Source organism: Chaetodon auriga, chromosome 12 (assembly GCF_051107435.1).
Source record: "Chaetodon auriga isolate fChaAug3 chromosome 12, fChaAug3.hap1, whole genome shotgun sequence".
In the NCBI taxonomy this organism is placed as follows: domain Eukaryota; kingdom Metazoa; phylum Chordata; class Actinopteri; order Chaetodontiformes; family Chaetodontidae; genus Chaetodon; species Chaetodon auriga.
The window spans coordinates 7,042,131-7,062,619 of record NC_135085.1 but is presented as its reverse complement, the minus strand read 5'-3'; the positions used below and the strand labels follow the sequence as shown (position 1 = coordinate 7,062,619).

Below are 20,489 nucleotides of genomic sequence, written 5' to 3'. Positions count from 1 at the left end.
ACCTTCTCTCAGGGGCATGACAGTGACAATTACTGCCAGCCAGACAGCAGCTTATAACGAAACCACAAAAGAGACAGACTGTCTGCAAACATTAGCTTTTTGGCCGTATTGTCTCTTTTTGTCTGGACACATATCTTACCTTGCACCTTGCCTTGTTCAAATCCACAAACAGGTATCCATGAGGGAGAAGTGGGCTGAGTAGACAGGAGAGCTGCTTGTAGCTAAATATAAAGATCTGTCGTTGCAGATACTGAGCGGTGTGGTCGTTTTTCCTCGGTGCCACAGCTAACTGGATGCTGTTTGTCACTTGGCTTGTAAGCTGCAGTTAACAAAGCAAGTCTGTTTACATTGCATGTCAAACTGCATCTCCCTGGCGCCTCAGCTGTCAGTCAAACCCGGCCAGCATCGTTCCTCCCCAGAGGCGTGGAGGCTATAGGACCGTTTCTGAGTCGCCTCCATGAGCGTAAAAAAAAAAAAACCACATCAACTGTATATTTGTTTAGTTTAATGTGATATTTTGACAGAAATGAATCTGCTGTGGAACGAGCCAGATGGATCATGTCTGGAGCGTGTGTGTCGTGTACAAAGCTTGTACTTAGGTTTGGGTCCTTGCATGTCTCCGCATTGTCTGTGAGAGTCCTTGAGGAACCCGTTACTCCACGTTTTTTTTTTTTTGCGTAAAATGATTAAGCAGTGAACACTCCACCTGCTGACTCAAGAAAATAAATCAAAGGCATCTCGTTTATTTGTGGAGATCAAAACTCTCTCTCCAGTCTCCTTATTACCATGCAAATGGACTTGTCTCCTGTCTCCTGCACACTGTGCTTTGTAAACACCTGTCATCTCCACTCCACTCCACGGTGTGTGTGTTTGTGTGTGTGTGTGTGAGACAGATCCAACGTGCCCTGCTTAGGAACAACCAGACTCAGCGTTTCTCTCAGAAACAGGCTCTCAGGCTGCACCAAGGCCTCGTCACCAGCACTGCCGAACAGGTGGGTGTCTATTTGTTGCACGTGATGGCGAACAAGTTTCTTTTACTGAAGTCTTTTTGTGTGTGATAATGTGCGTTTATGTGATGGTTCGAATGGGTTTTATGTGTGTGCAGGTGATGGAGCGGCTGTGTGTGCGGGTGCAGCAGCAGGTGTGTGTCCTAAAAGGCTGCGAGGAGGGAGAGGACGTCCAGACGGCCAGACAAATCCTCAAAGAAGCCAGAGACTCAAGAGCTGTGAGTGGAATACCGCTTTATTTTGTGTGTGTGTGAGATAACCGGAGAGATATCCTGAGATAACCATGACCATGAGTGAGAATCTTCACACACCTGACTCCTCTCAGCTCCACAGAGTTTTTTAGCCTTGTTTTGGTATTCCAGCCCAGAACCATACTGTTTTGGTTCGCTCTCACAGCTCTCAGCTGTGTCGTGTGTCTGTGCAGACACATAGTAATAATCTCAACGTAGAGTTAATGAAGAAATCTCCAGTTTGAACTCTCAGCTAGTAGAACTGAAGCGTCTGCAGAGGAGCATCACCAGGTTCAGCCCAACAGGAAACCAAACGAAACATTTCTTTATGCTGAACGCAGGGAGTATCAATACACCTGAGGATCAAGACACAGATCCACTCAACAACCCCCAAAATAACAAAACAAGTTCTGCATTGCGACAAAGACAGAGAGAGAGTGAGACGAGCTAACAAAGTGACAAGCTGTTTAATGTTGCATGTGCTCTCCCGACAGCTGAACCAGTAAAACACGTGGATGTAACAAATATATATTGCCGCCATTTCACTATTAATTAGAGAAGAAGTTATTTGAGTTTTGCTGAGCGATACCTTCTCCCTGAACTAAACCGTTCATGGCTGTTTTATGTCCAGTTCAGGTTCAAATTCACTCTGAACACAAACATGCTTTTAGTGAAAAATCCTCCAAATGTACGTTTTTCACATGTGATAGTCCTGAGCTGTCCAACACTTCAGAGGAGGAGAGGCCACCTCCAGTCAGCTCTTACTAGGCTAATGACTGTCAATCCCACATCAAAGGAGACGCCCAGGTGGAGCAGTGTTCCCTCTTTGGACCTGTTTTTTTTCTCTGTGATAAAACAGAGCCCGACAGGCTGAAACCCAGCATCTGAACCAGGAAAAAAAAGATCAGAAGGACATACAGTAGAAGCCTTTTACAGCAAATGGGGACATTTCTAATTCCTGCTGGCAAGACAACATACACGATTAGCACCTTTTAAGCCACAAATTCGACATTTTGAGTTTCCTGTATCGAAGTCATAATGATAAAGCTCACTATTTTCTCTCTTTTTGATATGCCAACAGCAATCGTGAGAGAGCTGGAGAGCTTTTTCACAACCTGGCAACCCAAACTATGTTCCTTTTAATGACTTTTATTTAGGAATTAAAATAACTGGTTCGAAAATTATACCCATTTGTTGTATAAAACAAGACATTTAATAAAATCTGATGATTTTTGCTGGTGAATGAACCAACCAATAGAACACTGTCATGTAGTCAAAGTTAACTCCACCTTTTCTTGCTACGACATCAAAATACTACACACACAAACATACACACGGCTTTTGAAAATGATTTTAACTTCTTCTCACCCCCGCCCTCCTCCTGTGTGCCTGTCTGTGTGTGTGTATTAGCTGTATCCCTCTCTGTGTGAGTTGGCCCATGTGTTGTCAGTGGACGGCCCCGTCAAGCAGCGACTGGACACCCTCGCCGGAGAACTTGCCAAGGCTGCCGACAAAGAACTGCAGGTAGGGTGGAGGTGGAATTGTGGACATAATTGCAGAAACGGCCATTCCCTGATGCGCTCGTATTTTAAACAGTAGTGGAGTTGTGGACTAGTTGCATTTAAATTGCCCATTAATAGCGCGCGGCTGTGTGTGCGGCGCAGGTATGCTGACTTCAAAAGAAATGTAGCATTTAAATTCACAGGGAAGGAACAGTTTAACATTTTTTTTTTAGTTCCGTTCCGTCCCCTTTGGGATTCAGTGGCACAGTGCAGTGGAATGATAAAAAAGCAGCACACCCTCAGGACAAATCTGGGATATGTCGCATTGAATTTCAACTTACTTGAGCATAATTTACATTTGTGTTTGTGTCTTCTAGTTGCGCAAGGCTACATTTCTAATTTGCTAAGCTCAAGATCAATTAAGTTGGGAAAATATCAGCTGGGGAATTTCCACCTGTGTGTTCATGACAAACGGCTGACTTAAAATTAAAGATGTGGAGGAAGTTGCGAAGGAATGAATGGTCATGTCATCCTGATACATGGATGAATGGATTGCCGCAATGCATGTAAATAAAAGATGACAACAAGTCAGAGTAAAGAAGCGGGATGAGAATCTAAGAAACACTGCATGAATAATGAAACGCTGTGGAAATATATTTCTGTGCATGCTGAGAATTTATTAAAAAAATGGATGTAATGTATGCGTGGGGCATGTCTCGGGTCAACTGTCTCCAGGTGGTGGTGGACTCGATGGTGTCGTTGTGCCGCGAGTTGTGCCCGATGTCCTGCTCCGCCGCCGAGAGACTCAGCCCACCTCTCTCGTCCATCTCGGAGCAAGTTTCCATCCCTCGCTCCGCCATCCGCAACGCCCTCATGGAGAGAGCGGCTGAGGATATTAACAGGGCTCTGGAGTAAGAGACAGATCTGGTGAAACAGTTCAGGCCAAGCCCAGATCTGGCAGACATGAACACACTGATCTAATTGGTATTCCCTCCTCTGTTCCCTTCTGCTCTCCTCTCCTCAGGGAGGTGAAGTTGTCTGTGGTCTCCTATCTAACCAACTCCATCGTGGATCAGATTCTGCAGGAGCTCTATACCACTCATAAAACCCTGGTACTGGTAATATCACTTCACTGCATGACTTCTTTGTAGAAATGTAGAAAAGGACGTTTCAGGGTTTAAAGCTGAAATCTATAACTTCACAGCAAAGATGATGGACTGTGTCGTGGGGGGGGGGTTACCAGGTTGTTTCACCTTGATATTGATTTATTACTTAAGGACATGATGAAATGCAGTGGTGGTAACATTGATCTGTTCCCAGACAAACAGGATTTCACTTTTCTCAACAAATAGAGGAGTGGAGAAAAGTATAAACCACAGAAAATGCTCCCTTTATTTTTGTTTTTTACTGCTTTCTGGTAACGATGGAAAAATGACAGTGTATTAATCACAGAGCATCACAGATTTCAGCTTTAAATTCTGATTCTTGAAATGATTTTTTTAAAGGAATGGTTCGGCATTTTAGGAATATGGTTATTTGTCTTTTTTTTCTGAGAGTTAGATACCACATTCTAGTCTGTGCACTAAATTATGCAGCTGAGCGAGGAGATGGTAGCTCAGCGTACACACTGACTCTTTGTGGAGAGTAATGACTTCCTGGAGAACTTTGCACAGTGACGACAAGACTCTCAGCGGAAAAGTGACTAAGCAAAAAATGTTGAGCGATTCCTTTAAGTTTGTGGATAAAAATCTGTGACCTCAAAGTAAATTTGTGAGGAGTCTGAGGAGCTTTAAAGCATCTCAAAGAATGACACGCTTAAATCGAGCCAAGCTCCGCCTTCAGGTATGTTAGAGGTGATGCAGCCACGCCCTCTGCCTCAGACCTCTTCTCATTGGCCGGATTGTTGCCACACTTTGCTCTCTGTGTTTCTGAATCTAATATATTTTCTCGCTGCTCACCAAAAACAATTCATTTTTATTGCTTTTATACAAATAATAATCATCCATGAGTAACCTACTGCAGCAGCATTCAGTACCATCAACACTCACTGATTTGTGCAGCGTGTGTGTGTGTGTGTGTGTGTGTGTGTGTGTGTGTGTGTGTGTGTGTGTATGTGCGCGCGCACAATATGATTTCAGTTTGTGAGTCAATATTTTTTTACAATATGAGTCAGGGATTCATCTGAACACTCAAAGCTGAATTTTCAAAGCATGTCCTCCAGTTTTACTCTTAACTATGGAGTACATCAGTGTTATGTAGTGCATTACCGATAAAATGTAAACTCGACCTCCAGACACAGATTTTCAACCAGAGTGCTGCAGAGCCAGCTCAGAAATGCCTCCAGATTCCACTCTTAGTAAATGTTAGGAATGTTATAATTTTGTTAAGGAACAGGAGTAGTGCAATTAGATTGAAGCGCAGAAGCTCATTATTACTCTGTGGTCTCTTATGGAAGGCTTGGAGGACCTATTAAAATCTGTGTATCTTTAATTTGTAGTATCTTTAAGTGATTGAAGTAGGCACGGCGTTCGAGCTGCTGCGTGTCATTACCACATCGGGATGAAGCGTTCTAAGTGCGCAGCAGCTTTTTTTAGGAGAATATTGCACTTAGAAACAACATAACAGCTCGATGTGAGGCAGTTAAGGCCACGATTAAACCCTGCAGGTTCTCCTCTCCATAAAATGAAATTGTTTAAAATGAAGCCGGTGGAAAAGGAGGCAAAAATAGACTTCTGGCAATAACAGCGCCTGCCCTGCTCTGTTTTGCATTCCCTTCACCGCCTCTCCTGTTACATTTCGTTTTCCTTTCTCTGTTTCGCTGCAGTGCCAGTTTGTCCTCTATCATGCCTCACTCCACTTTGATTATCAAGCTATTGTATTTCAGTCATATTTTTCATGGTCTTTGCAAACTACAGCAAGGTACCCTTTGCTTTGTGTGGGAGCTTCTTGGCTACAAGGGCAGACGCACTTCTCCTCTGAGATTGTGTTGAAGGAGATTGTTCCAGGTGTCATCACTGTGTGTGTGTGTGTGTGTGTGTGTGTGTGTGTGTGTGTGTGTGTCCCTGTGCGTTTGATGTGTGTGTTGCATCAGCTGCGGCAAGTGTCTCAGGCGAAGCGTTGGGATGACGTTGGGACGGGCAGACGCACTGTCAGACAGTCCAGGATAATCGAGTCTCTAGAATTTCCTGATGAGGACCTCGGCGTCAACCTGGGGATAGTAAGTGTCTCAGCATATGCCAGCAATGTGTGTGTGCTCGGAAAGTGAATAGTTCTTTTTATTCCAAGGCAAACATGTAGGATTATTCATCCCAAACATGGAACTGATACAGTAGAATCAGTTAGCTGGTTTGCACCAAATGAATAACAATTTCTCAAGCAAAAGTGAGAAACATTCAGCAGTTAAAGCCTCTGAAATGTGACAGTTTGCTACTTTTCCTCTGCAGCAAATCCTATTATTGAGTACTACCAGATTTTGGGCTGTTGAAGGGACAAAGACAGCAATTTGAAAATGTCTCCCCGGCCTCTTAGAACGTTGACATTTTTATAGATTTATAGAATTAATCAAGCAAAACAAAGACCAATACATTAATCGAAAATGATCATGTGTTGCAGTCCTGCATTAAAGGGTCAATAGACTGTATTTATGTAGCGCTTCTCTCGTCTCATCAGCCACTCAAAGCGCTTCACAGCAGCAGCCAGCGTTCACACACTGGTGGCAAGATGCCACCTGCTCAATAAACAATAACCATTCACACACATCAGGAGCAATTTGGGACTCGGTATCTTGCCCAAGGATTCTGCAGGCACCAGGAATCAAACCACCGACCTCCTGACGAGTGGAGGACCGCTCCGCCCCCTGAGCCACAGCCGCCCACATTAACATGTTAATGGTGTTTGCTAGTATGGCTCCTCTGTCCCCAAACACTTTTTTATTGTCTTTCAGTGTTTGTCAAAATTAGGACCACATTTCCCAGAATCCCTTTAGCTTCCTACTTGAAAGAAGATGCTGGTTTCTCCCTCTTCACCCTTGTGTTTGTGTTGTGTTTGTTCTTTCTTTTTCTGAAGAGGATGAACATGCTGAGTGGTTTCCTCTCCAGCTTTTCTTTCCCTCCACTTTGTCCCAAATTTCTCAAAGCTTTTTCTCCACTTTCCTGTTTTGTGTTGGAATGCAACCAAAGTGATTTCCTTTTTGTTGTTGTTGGTTGTTAAAGACATTTCCGCTAATGCTTCAAAATGTACTGGAGGTAACAAGTCACTGCTCATTATACATTTATTTCCTTTGACAAAAGGACACAATGGCTATTAAGAAGCGGAGCTCCAGAACTAGAAGAATTCGTCCCGTCTCCACCAGACTGAGTGAGTTTTTGTGCCTCCATGCACAGCTAATTGCCCTGAAGTGCTCATATAACACGATGGATTTAACGTTATATCAGGGTCAGGGTCATAAAATGAGTAGTTGAAGCACCGTGCTTTCTTCAGCCACGCCTGCTTTAACTTTTCTCTAATGCTAATAGCAATTGTTTATTAACTAGTGTATTTAATTTAGCATGTCATCTCTTCAGAATTGAAGGATTAAATTTTTTGAGTTCATTTATTTAATTACACGGCCTTGTCTCTGAGTCTGCCCTCAGTCCAAACTTGACATTTTTTGCCCCATTAGTGCTAATGGTCCAAGAAGAGCAGAGTTACCTTTCCATTTCATTAATTTTCTGCCTCGTGGGGCAGCTAGCGTGGCTATGGGCATTTGGTCTTTATTTTATTTTAGTTTTTAGGGGGGTTTTTTTTACACTAAAAATGGCCATATAAAAGGTTCCAATGTGAAAAAATGGAATCTAAGAACTCTTTCATAAGTCATTATTTGATTGCAACTTCAGTCTGTCTAATTGAATCAAAGAGGATTTTAAAACTGGTTCATGTGCTGGCCGAAAAGACGAAAAGAAGTTTGATTTCATCACTATCCTTCCCCGTCTTGTTGTAGGTCTCGGTGATGAGGCCAGTCCCTCCCCTACCCCCTCTGCTCCACCGCACTCAGCCCCTCTAGCCCACTCTGCATCATGGGAGTGTCTGTCCACCCTCCCCACCAATGGCTCGCCCTTGCGTCACGTGACCCACGTCAGGCCTCGCCCACCCCGGAGACACAGAGCAGGGCACCTTCCCCCAGAATCTGTAAGTTGATGGCAAATAGCATGGCAGTGACCTTTGACCTCGTTATGAGCTGAAGTCTGCAAGGAATCATCTTTTCCCTCGAGCTTCCTGTGATGGAAATCTCTGCAGGGCAGTCGCCATAAACAGATGTATGAGATTTGTATCCTCACCTGATTCTAACACAGCTGCCACTTTTAAAATGCAACCTGGCCCTTTTTTATGACACCTAGAAGGTAAAGGAGGTGTTATTGTGCCAGTGACATCATGTTTAACTGCCCCATTTTTGAGTGTGAAGTTCAGTCCATGTGCTTCCACAAAAGAGCTCAGGGAGGTGTAGAGGTGAGAGAGCAGAGCCAACATGTATAGGTTTTTTAAATCTTTTGACGGCTTTGTGTGAACTTTTCTTATTTATCTTGTTTTCCATGCCAGTGGCACTTTCCAAAAATACGATCCTTTTTAAAGTTGGAAGCTGTCACATGTGTCTTTGTGACTCAAATGTTAATCATGCACAACCATCTCCCAGGGGCTGCGGGGCAGCCTCTAACTTAGCAACTTGTTTGTTTTGCGACTCAGTAAAAGCTTTTTCTAAATCGGTACAAACCCAGTTAGGGCAGCATGATGAGGAGTTGTTTTACAAACAGACTTCTGTTGGCAGTGGATTCGGTTTTGCCAGCCAGCCAGCCATTTGAAATGATAATACCTTTTGTCAGCCTTTCAGCTTTTTGTCGACATGGTGGATTGATCTTTGCTATCCTGTTATTCTATCTGTTTCCTGTTGTTTGTGTGTGTGTGTGTGTGTGTGTGTGTGTGTGTGTAGCATTGCTCAGAGAACGGAGGAGTCAATATGCTGGAGGATGGACTGCCTGATTTCTACAGCAAGAGAGTTCTACCCGACAGGTAGCTCATAGAACTGGTTTTATTTTTGTAGTGGTTTAAAAATGCAGTAGATGTGTCGTTACTACAGCGGCCCCAGAGGATGACACACATACACGAATGAAAGCACCAACATTAAAGGACCTGTACTCCCACAAAACAGTGCTGGTGGCTGGAGCTGGTAGATTACTAGAGCAACCTCAAAGCAGCCAGGGTCAATATTTTTATCTGAAAAATGGATCAGATGACTCCTCATCATTGAAAAGGGTCTCTGTAATGGTGAACCCACGATGAATGAGCACATGACTCTGCAGTCCCCTCAGCTCTTGTTCGTTTTAGCCTCTTTTAGCTCATTGTTTTGGTTTCATGGCCACAGCTAAAAACTCGTTATATGCTGCTGTATGCCCAGCACTTAAAGGTACCCTGTGGAGTTTTTGACCACTAGTAGTGCTATGGAGCATTGTTTTTATGTAAGAATCAGAATCAGAAATACTTTATTGATCCCCGAGGGGAAATTGTTTTCGTTACAGGTGCTCCCTACAAGAATAGAAGAGATAGAAGAGATTTAACATGTAGTGCAATTAGAAGAGAAAAAAAATGTGTCCATATATATATATACAGTATATAGAAATAAAATATACATTCCGAGAAAGGGTCCATATTTTGTTTGTTATTGTGCTCAAACACACATATGGACATACAGGAGGCAGTAACACGCAAAGAAATGCAACATAACACACACGTTGGGTGAGTAACACTGAATGTAAAGACAAACTGTTTGTGTTTACGAGACAACCCCACAGGGCAGCTTTAACAGCAGAAACACACAGTTAGCAACTAACTGGTGGCATTTAACAACTGAAGAGTCGGATATGTTGGTCAGGTGTTAGCGGAGACTAAAAACAGAGCTAAAGGGGGAGTGAAGCTTAGACCTTACCAGGTGGCCATCGCAAAGCAACAACAAAATCAAGTGCTAAGTAGCTGCTAGGTGTGTAAATAAGGAACTGTTTGCGAACATCTTTGCTCTGTCAGGTTAAAAAGTAATAATTCAGCCCTACTGCTGCCTCCCAGCAGGCCCCGAGATAATGCAGGTTAAAGTCAAGATTCATGGCCAGTGTTTACCCACAGTATGAATGTTAACATGACGAATAGTCAGTAAAATAACAGCAACTGGCATTAAAGTCCATCTTCTGAAAGGGTGACTGATCTTTGTCAGCATTTATATTGGATGGTTTTTATCATAATTATCACTTAAAGATTTCCGAATTATGAAAATGTGTCCTCATGATTACAAGACACTACATTCTAATCATGAAACACTGAGAAACAATTTCGAGAACTAGAATTGATACTGATGAGATGATATTTTTCCCCGTTGGTGAATGCAGTGTGCTTCAATACTATATCAGTGTAATTAAAATGGAAATATTATCAGTGGTCTGTCACGTTGTATTGAATTGGACAGAATCATTTCATACATTTCACCCAGATCATGCTGACATGAATGATAGAAATACTGTGGATGCTTAACATGTATCTAGATGCATCAAATTAATTGTGTATGAAGATGTGAATCAAATTGGTTCCAGTGGGTGAGATGCACTATGTCTACTACAGGGTACATCTGCTCTGGGCATAGAATAGTACTTCTCAACCTGCTGCATAAAAAAAAAAGCAATATATTACTACACACCTACATATAAGACAAGGTCCCTCCTGTATGCTGCTGATGAGGTCATACTCATGCATTCAAATCAGGACGAGTAGATGCCCTTCTCTGAAATGTTTTTGTGCATCAGTCAATGGTGAATGAACAGCATGCTCTCAGAGTATTTGGGCACAGATGTAGTCGAGAGGTTCCAGTTCTGCTCAATGTAAGGCTCATTTGTAGCTCCATTTGTTAAATCACTAGACCATATTCCAGATGACTGATCTCAAAGCCCAGCCTTAAAAACAAATTTTCTTTGAAACTGTACGGTGGCAACGCACGTTTGTGTGCTTTCTCTGTATGAAAAACAGTAGTGATTGTCTGCATATTCAGATCATTAAAACAAGTCATCTAACCCAGATTTCAGTGTTTGTAGTCAGTGACACAAGATGTGAAAGCATTCTTCAAACATAATCAATTCCAATAAAGCACTGTGTTTAATATTGTGATCCAGTGATGATTGTATCCTTTTAGGTCACTTTAAAGTGACTAGAATCAATGTTTTTGAATAACTAATGGTTCACATGACTACTTCTACATAAATGTGATGAATCCACAGATAAACAGCATCATTTAGCTCATTGTTTTGGTTTTCAGGCCCGCAGCAGGTGGCTAGTTTCACTGAATGAGCTATAAAAACACACCCGGCGCCAAATGGCAGACGGACAAAGTTAGCCACAAGCTGTGAACATATTGAAGAATTTAGCAGCTTAAAAATTCAGATAATCCCCTCAGAAGTTTGTGGAGACCAAAAACGGATATTCTTCGTCATTCTTCAAGTGGACAGAAACGCGACTCTAATAATAATACTGTGCAACTGGATGTAGAAACAGTTAATGAACAGGCTTTCCCTGTCAGCTAGAAAAGCAATCATGTATTAATGTTTACGTTGTGTTTACAGCTTGTTTTCATTGCGCCTAAGTGACCAAGTAATGAACCGTTGCAGCACTTGGCCCGAGCTTTTAGCGTATCACCAAAATAAAATCTATGCTTAAGTATACTGTATGTATACAGCATATATCAAATATGTGTAAAACAAGTAGCAAATAAAAACAAAGTTAAAACTACATGATAAATATACTATACGAGACACTAGTAAAGAAGAGAGGCTAAGGGTTCTATGAAAATAAACAGAGGTTTTGCCTCCTCCACCTACAGGCTAATACTGCACCAGCTGATTTTAAAACTACAGATTACATGTGGAAACAGTACTGTACTGCGTAAACGATTCTTCCACACAGTGTCATTACATTGACATGAGTAGCACAGTACAGTGCTTCGTTTGGGCACGTTATTGCTTAAAAATGTTCAGTGAGAGTATAAGAAAATAACACAGAGGTAGCAGCTCCCCAACAGTTGTACGGCTGACAGTGTGTGCTAAAAAAAAGATTGATTGAGGGAGCAGAAACTATGCCTTCTGTCAAATATATTAAACCATCTGCACAGACCCAGCCCGAGTAAAGTCTGTTATTGTCAAATGGTTCATTAGCATAGCAAGAATGAACAAGAATTTCATTGCCAACACTGGAGTTGTTGTGCATATAACAAATATATATATATATTATAATCAGCTGTCAACACTGGACTGTTAGTCAATGATGACTTGTATAGAATGTGTGTATATATGTAATATTTAATGTATTAATAGTATAACCTCACCTAAATAATGTCTACCTCTGACCCTACTGTCCAACCTTCCTTTTCCTCTGCTTGTACCAATAACCTCTCACATTTCTCCTCTTTCTCAACCCTTTAGTCAGCTGTCATCCCTCCATCAGGCCCAGTCACTGAGGAGAAAGAAAAGGCGCAGCGTGTTGTCCATTTTCTCCGGCTTCCGCAAGAACCGCAACTCCACCATCTCTAATCAGGACTCAGAGTAAGTCTGCAGCTCAGGGGCGGAGTGGAAGGAAGGGAGGAAAGTTAACGTTTAAGTGCACAGACCCGGAGAATAAGATGGCTGTTAAATTAATCCAGCGCAGGGCATTAACGTCACGTCATAGCTTCATAAATATTTTAATGGAAGAAAATATCTCGCTGTCTCCAACTGTTTCCCTTTGCTTCCAATTCATGGCATTGCATACATTTAAGCTGCTGTTACATAACGCCGTCATAGTTACAAAGTAGACGGCAGTATTGCGAAGAGGGAAGAAGTTCAAGGTGGCAAACCTGTTTTAAAAAATGAATTACACAGATTAATAGCTGAGGGAAGGAACTCGCGCTCAGTCGGCACTCTTTGTAAACTTTGCCATTAAAAGGAGTTACACCAAACGGAGGAGAAAAAGGCACTCAGTGAGAGCTACAGCGCGCGTTTCAGCTGACCGAGGTGCTTATAAATTCAGCTTAGAGGAATTGTGGCAAGGCTAAAAATGGGTGACGCAATCGCCTCTGCTGGTTAACAGCCTGGCCGTGGTGCAGGAGTGACACTCTTACAAGGCGACCAGTAACCTACAGCTGTCTGACAGAGAATCATAAAGGCCCACATGACTCATCTGGAAGCCAGCTATAGATAGAAACGGCTTCTTCAAAACAATTTACCGTGTGTTGTTGTGTTTCATCCGCACGTTGTTGCTAAGCAATCAAAGAGCTTGTCGGTGCATTGGCTACCCTCTGCATCCATTTCTTTGGCCTTTCTACAACAGCACAGTGTGTGAATGTGGAAACCTAACAGCCTCTGGCCCATAGATGTATTCACTGACATAGGACGTATGTGTTTGTGCTACATGGTACATTGTGTCTGTATTTGTTAATAATGAATACAGATTTCTTATGCTCAATATTAATAATGTAGCCAGTAAGTCGATTTAAGGACAAGTTAGGTCACCTGACACTTCACATCCCGCTCCTCACAGTTCACAGCCTGTTAATGTCCGCTCATCAAAATACCTTGTGTTTTCTGTCTGTTGCAGCAGCGCCTTAGAAAATGTCTACTCAATGATTCAGCACCCTAAGGACGCTGGGAGACCGGAGAGCACTGTTCCCGGAGCAAACGGGAACATGCCTTCACCTCGGCCGACGCAGGGCGTACCTGTCCATGGGATGAGGGCCGCCAGCCCCCCCTGCCTCATCCAAAGACAGGTGGGTGCGACCACAGTTCAGCTAGAAATCCAAAAATCCAAGTGGCTCCTGACAGGGGTTCCCTGTGCAGCTCCGGGGGGGACGTGCGGTGGCATTTCACACCATTGGCAGAGCTTGTAATGCGTCACCTTTTGTTGAAGTGCATCTTTGCTTCCAAATCGCCGAAACATTGTGGCTCACGTTGTGTTATTCCCTTTGTGGAGCAGTGCACCAATCTGGCACAGCAAACAGTTTAAAGTAAGTGTGTGACTCTTTCAATCGCTTCTGTCTGCCTCCAGTCTTACTCAGAAATAGCTATCCAGAACGTGAGCATCCTGCTCCCAGGTCCTGTAGGTTAGCATGGCTCGTCACAGTGCGTGCTGTGCCCACCACCTGCTATTCGCAGCCTTTTTCTGTGTTGTACTTCAGCAGCTCATCAGAGGTGTGGAGGACTATATGGCCTATTTTAAATCTCTGCCCAAATACGCACGCACACACAGAGTTGGAGTCATCCAAATCCCTTTGGTTCTTAAAGTAGAGTCCAGGGATCCTCTCTGATCCATGTGGGGATTTGAAGACATCCTCAGCAAAATTGAGGGATAATTTAATTTTGCTGTAATTGAATTCATTAGAGTTGCACCTTTTAATCATAGCTTTCACTCTCCTCACTGCTACGAGTACACAGTTGAATGATTCAGTGCATCATCAGCAACAGGCAAGCCTAGTCTGTATACAGTATCATGCAAAGGTATGTGAAGTCAAAGATCTGACTTTTTTAGGGGTTGCGGACTCAATTAATCGATCATTTCTTTTGTCTTTGTGCAGTCCACAGACCTGGTCAGCATGGTGTACAGCTGCATCGGGGCAGAGATCGAGGACTCAGATGGGAGCAGCACCTGTGACATCAAAGTGACAGACGATACTGACAGATCAACCACCATCTCAGATGCCCCTGCAGATACTCGGAGTAACGGCCACGTGGTGTCCTCCAAACAACAGACGGACAGACAGATGGAGACAGGCAGGCAGGAGAGGATCGTACCCCTGACAGACTCGCGGACTGACACAGAGGAGGACAGACAGAGTGGCGTTGGAAGCGTGGCCCCCTGTGGACCGAGGCCAGAGCCACCTCCACAGAGCTCCAAGCCCAGTCTGGCTGCGATGAGACAGAGACACCTGCAGGAGAGCTTAGGTACTGCAACTGAGACAGCAAGTGAAGTTGCTGCCATAGAAGAAATACAATTTCTTTCCTTTTGATCAATGTCGAAGTGTTGCAATGTGTTGAGTACCTGTTGCAGTAGTGTGAACTGTGGTTTTAATGCTTTCCTGCATTTCATTATTATTGTATCTCACTGTAGATGGTTAAACATGCAAGTCATTTCAGTTTCTTAGGTTTGATGAAGAACGAACAGTAAACTGATGCGGTGATGCATAATTCCAAGCATGATTTTGTCCTGCATTCATGTAGGAATAATGTAAAGTCAGACTCTTTACTGCATTATCTATACATACTGTAATACAGTATATTTAATACAGAAAATGACAGTTTTCAAAGGTCATTCTTACTTTACTTTGTTTCAAATATTTCCGCAGACTTTTCATTTCTCATTGCTGTTTATGTAATCTTGAGGAAATGACCTTTGCAGACTGCATTGCATTGTTTTTGTGCAAATTACATACGGAACATTTGACAGCATTATTTGATGAACGCCATTTAATTTAGAATTAAACAGTATTTTAAATTTAGAGCACATGATTGTAATGAACATAAAGCTGCTCTGATAAGCAATGTGCCATAAACGATGTAGCAGATTTGGTTAGAAGTCAGATAAACTGTGATACCTGTGGTATAATCCTGTAAACAAACGATGAAGAAAGCCAGCTAGATCTGTGTATTTACACAGTTTTTTCAAAATACATTTGCTGATCTTAAAATGCAGCATATGGCACCCTTTTCAATCATGTAGGGGCCCTCAACTGACTGAATTACATGTGATAACATTACATTTATGATGCTTTATCAGATCTACACGCACAAAGAAACATGTGAATGTCAGCTGATACATATTTGTCTCACTGTTTACAGAGTTTAAACTCTTGGGAAAAAGCTCAGAAGACGCCAAATAAAAAGTCATCATACTATAAAAAAAAAAAAATCAATATCATTAGAAGAACATTTGTTCAAAACAAGCCTCTCAAAGTGAGTTTAATGAGAAATAAAGTAGTGTGCAGAGATGTGATTGGCTTCGTCCCAAAGGTACGCTGCTCTGAACTATAAGGGCCTTTACAGAGAGAGGGCCATTGTTATGGCCTATTGTTAGTTTCAAGACTAGACTTTGTAATGAGCCAAACCACCTCAGTTAGAAAGGTATCCATAGACTGCACTCTGGCTCAAAGGAATTAAAAGGTCAGAGCAATAGCTAGAGGCCTTTAAAAAGCTGCAGATTGACATTAAAATGGAGAAAAGCACAGCCTTATGCTCTGATTGAAAATACTGCTGCAATATGTGGACAGAAAAAATATTAATAGCTGCTGCAGTTTATTCCCCCTTAACTGGAGACAGTTAAGCATATAAACAACTGGCCAGCATACTGTGCATGTCATGTTTTGGCAGTGATTTCAGCCCCAGCCTAGGTAAGACTTAGATTATTACAGAGTGCACATGAAACGTGTGTCCCTGCTGCTTGTGACCATTCATACTAAAGGGTTTTTACTGTTAGTGTTCAAACAAAGCTTTGATGGATCATTGTAAGGTTGTCTCTGTTGTCTCACCAGAAGAGGCAGGAAGGCTGATGGGAGAAGAAGACCAGAGCGAAAGAAAGCATGAAGAGAATCAGAGAGCGCGAGGGCCAGAGGGACAGCGTCCCCTCATACCCAATAAGGTATGTGTACAGCATGCAAAGAAAAAAAAAAAAAAAACACTTTTCATAGTAACTCTCACACAGCTGATACACAACCAAATGCTGCGTTCCTCCCTCAGCCGTGTCTCGACCTCGCAAGAGACAAGACCTCCCCGGAGAAGGCGGTGACCTCTCCCAAAACCTCGCCGCTCAGTCCACGTGAAGAACCAACCAATGAGCAGAGGAGCTTGCCTCCCGCTCAGCCAGTCATTGAAGAGGAGGGGGCGGCCGAGAGGAGAAGCCCACCAGTGTCTGCCAAGCCTGGGACAGAGGCAGCAGATCCTGTCAGTCAAGGTACTCGAACAATGTTATATCACAGCGAAGGATAGTGACAGCAGTCAGACGCTGTCATAATGAAACGCTGTGTTTGGCACTTAATAGTAATTTTCTTGAATTTTCTCGGTAGCTGCTGATGCTAATGTATAAGTTCTTCCAGTTAGAATAAACTGCCAGACGTGCAGCAGACAGAACACTGTGTTGTTGATGTCAGTAAGGCCATATGGACAGAATAAGATTGGGCAGATGATGATAATGATGATGGCTGTGATCGTTCCACCAAGCAGGCGAGGAAGAGGGTCACAATGGATTTCCGGCGACATCGCGTCACACCAGGAAGTCCAACTCGTTTGACATAGGTACTGTCTGTCTCTGCACCCCTGCTGTTGTGCACATATGATTTGCACAGTCTGCATGCTGTTCAGTTATACACACGGCTGTCCAAGTGCACATCTTGCTGTTTTGTTCACGATTCATAACAATGGTGCAATACCTTTGTTATTTTTTATCAAATGAAAGCAGCACGCAGTCTTTTTATTTGATGTGCTCCCAAGCCTGCAGAGCTTGCTGGCCCTTTCCTGTTCCCACACCCCACTCTGTGTCTGTCTCATGCCATTTCCCCTCAGGCATGGAACGGGACAGCCCCTACGATCTGGAGAGACCTTCAGATCGCAGATTCCCTGTGAAAAACCCCTGTTTCCCCCAGTACAGAAACAGATCTCTGGACTGCCCTGCTGGGACCAGGTGTATGTATCTGTCTCCCCTCCTGCAAATATGTGTGGTATGACAACCATGTACTGGGAAAGTTTTGCACCCTTGAGGGTTATTGGAATACAAAGTTATTTTAAAACCATTTTTGTCTTAATCTTACTCCAAGTTGCAGGAAATTCACATCATCTTTATGAATTTAATTAAATGCAAAAGAACATTTTGCTTCATTTTACAACTATTGTTTCAAACTCTATGTGGACTTTTCATTTCTCTGCACATGGATCGGTCATACCCTACATATTATGTGCATGCTTGTTCCAGTATTTTGTAATTGGCTGATGAAAGAAATGAAGAAATGAAGATGGCTGTTTTCCAGAAACGTGTCATTGCAGCTGACACTGACACTGACACGGCCTGGATAAGTGTGCTATTAGACATTTTATCATTCCTGCATTAGTTGGAGCTAATTCTTTTTTGAAACTACTATGTTCCATTATTGCAATAATTGGCAGCCATGTATAGCTGATTCATCATCAGGTTCTACACTGAGCTGGCACTGAGGATGAAAACCTTGAGGCAGTTCAATTCAAGGGCCACAAATGACATGGCAAAACCCCTGCCAATTACCTCTGTAATACAGAACTGTATATAAAACCTGCTGCAGGGGACTCAGTTATCATCACGGTGAGGATGATAAAAGGGTCACATCACCAATGATGGCACAGAAAGCAGTTATATAGAAAGTGTGAAACCCGAGTGCTCCTCTGAACCCTGTCTGCTGAAATTTTGGGAGGCTAATGCATCAAGCAGAGACTTGATAATATGCAGATTGTCACATGTTTCCTGAACACATCAAAGTGTGAGGTCTGTGTTGGAGGGATTCTTTCTGTTTGTGGCAAATCAATTAGCCCCTAATTCCAAGTTTGACAGACTTAAAGCAGATCGATTTTTCTGTGGCTGCTTGGGGGCAGTGGAACAAGCTGAAACACATCTGACACGCAGTCTTATCAACATATCAAACTGATACGGCAAATCTGTTGGCAAAGTGTTTCCACATCCAGCACACACACAACATGAGCATTCATTTGGAGTTCTCTCCCACCTGATGAATGTTACTCCAAATTTCATTCTGTTTTTGCCATGTATCAGCTAAATCCTGCGCTCTGCTTGCTGGTTAGTCATGTTGTCTCTCTGCCGTTTGATGCTGAGCAGGTACAGTTGGTTTATTTATGTAGAGGTTGTTGTTTTTTGTCTGAAAACAGCTGTCTGCTGTGGTCGAAACGAGGATTGCCGAGGGCTGGGTTGCGTGCCAGAAATCCAAAATCATTGATCCAAAATAGACCAAAGGCTGTGCAGAGCTGCACAGTCTGCACAGTTTGGGTTTAGTCATTTGTTCCATTGTTAATATTAAACATTGAGTTGTGCAGCTTTAACCTGCAAGAACTGATTTTTTTTGGCCACTTGCTGTCAACAGAAACCTTGTCGTTAGTAAACAGTTGCCTATTTACACAGATACTCAGCAGCATTAGCATTCATTTGGAGTCGTGTTTGTGTTCAGCTGCTGGTCCAGCATTCACTCTCCTTTTAGCTCTGTTTTGCTTCCCATCAACCCCCGAGGGAAATGTCAGTCTGTTTAGCTTCTAGCTTCTCGCCATTAACTCCATGCACAGTGAGTTTTTAGTACCTTATTGCTGAAAATGTCACTGCTGCTGGACACAGTCTTAGTAAAAGTGGAGTCTGTGGATTGTAAAACCGAAACAACGAGCCGAAAGTGAAGGTGTGGGTGATAATTAACTGGAGGTTTGTCACTGTTGTTAACCACCGGATGCATTGCTAATCTATGCTAGTGCTGCATTTAAGTCCTGCACTGACACTTTATTTGCTTCTTCAGGTTATGAAAGCCCCCAGCTTGGTAACAGAGACGCGTTATGACATTACCAGTGGAGCAGGAGAAGCTTTCTGGGAAGGGAAGAATGGAACAAGGAGGACTGGAGAGAGACGAGCTTTTAAAACTTTTGTGGACTCAACTGACAAAGATTCAACAGCAGCTGTTTTTCCTTTTTACTCCATTTAAACATTTGTTGCTGAAAATGCATGTACTGTATGCTTTCTGTTTTTAACTGGTTGCACTTGCTATGGTTTTTTCTCAGGCATAAGGGAAGCTCTGACCTGCAGTACATAAAGTACGTTTCACACAAGCACACACGGTAGTTCAATGTCTCTCCAGTTTGCTCGTCATGAACTGTTGTTTTATGCATTTGTGCGGAATCATTTAATAATGGAAACACTCTGTCTTCTCATCCCCTCCCCGTCTTTTACTGACAATCTGTGACTACTTTAAGTGAGTTTGTACTGTATTTATTCCGACGGAGATGTAAATACTGAATATAAAACTGCACTAACCATTGTGGTACTCTACTGGTTAACAATCATGTTTTTATTTGTGATAATCTACCATTTGATAACTGTGTTTGTAAGTATGCTTTTGGTGTATGCTGGTGTCGATGATTGAGAAATGCGTTTTCATGCTCTTAGCACTCCCATCTCTTCAAGAGTATTTAAGTCAGTCAGTGATTCACTTCCAGGTTTAATCTGATTTTGCAGGCCTGAAAATGAGTATATTTTCTAAAAATGCTTCTATGAATCAGAATAAATAAAATTGACTTTACACAAGGAATTGGGTGATCGGCCATCGTGCTTCTGCTGCGTTTCTCTGCATATACTTTGAAAATGATTAAATGTTGTGCTGTGAAAGTAACCTGCATTTCACTAAAGGGAACACATAAAGGTCAGTCTATTAGTGGAGGGCATTAGGGCTTGTATAATGTCTACTGGGGCCCTGGGGGAGCTCTGTCAGGTCCAAGAAAGTAACCTCAGATCCAGATAATCACATCATCAGGGTTCACTTGGCTTCAGCTTAATAACAACACATTTTTTTAAAGAAGTACTGAAACCTTTTGAGATTGGACTCATTCTCTTTTTTGCAGAGTTTGATACCAGTCTCATGTCTGTTAAGTATGGTGCTGGAGCCATGAGGTGGTTAGCTCACTGTAGTCACTGTCGAAGAAATGGTTCCACCATAT

The 20,489-nt window shown here is 42.7% G+C and overlaps 1 protein-coding gene across 2 annotated transcripts in view; it reads left to right on the top strand.

Annotated features, from left to right (window-relative positions):
* carmil3 (capping protein regulator and myosin 1 linker 3) overlaps nt 1–20,083 on the top strand; it is a 73,636-nt gene extending 53,553 nt beyond the window's left edge. Inside the window, exons 24-40 of one of the 2 annotated variants that reach the window (XM_076744854.1) lie at nt 894–992; nt 1,106–1,225; nt 2,648–2,761; nt 3,475–3,650; nt 3,764–3,851; nt 5,831–5,956; nt 7,029–7,095; nt 7,718–7,905; nt 8,702–8,781; nt 12,222–12,341; nt 13,372–13,540; nt 14,345–14,711; nt 16,295–16,401; nt 16,500–16,713; nt 16,983–17,054; nt 17,322–17,441; nt 19,298–20,083. In XM_076744854.1, the coding sequence (XP_076600969.1) occupies nt 894–992; nt 1,106–1,225; nt 2,648–2,761; nt 3,475–3,650; nt 3,764–3,851; nt 5,831–5,956; nt 7,029–7,095; nt 7,718–7,905; nt 8,702–8,781; nt 12,222–12,341; nt 13,372–13,540; nt 14,345–14,711; nt 16,295–16,401; nt 16,500–16,713; nt 16,983–17,054; nt 17,322–17,441; nt 19,298–19,338 (2,268 nt within the window). In that variant the 3' untranslated portion in view covers nt 19,339–20,083. The remainder of the gene's footprint in view (nt 1–893; nt 993–1,105; nt 1,226–2,647; nt 2,762–3,474; nt 3,651–3,763; nt 3,852–5,830; nt 5,957–7,028; nt 7,096–7,717; nt 7,906–8,701; nt 8,782–12,221; nt 12,342–13,371; nt 13,541–14,344; nt 14,712–16,294; nt 16,402–16,499; nt 16,714–16,982; nt 17,055–17,321; nt 17,442–19,297) is intronic. The other variant, XM_076744855.1, reaches the window with a different exon arrangement.
* The last annotated feature ends 406 nt before the right edge of the window (nt 20,084–20,489 follow it).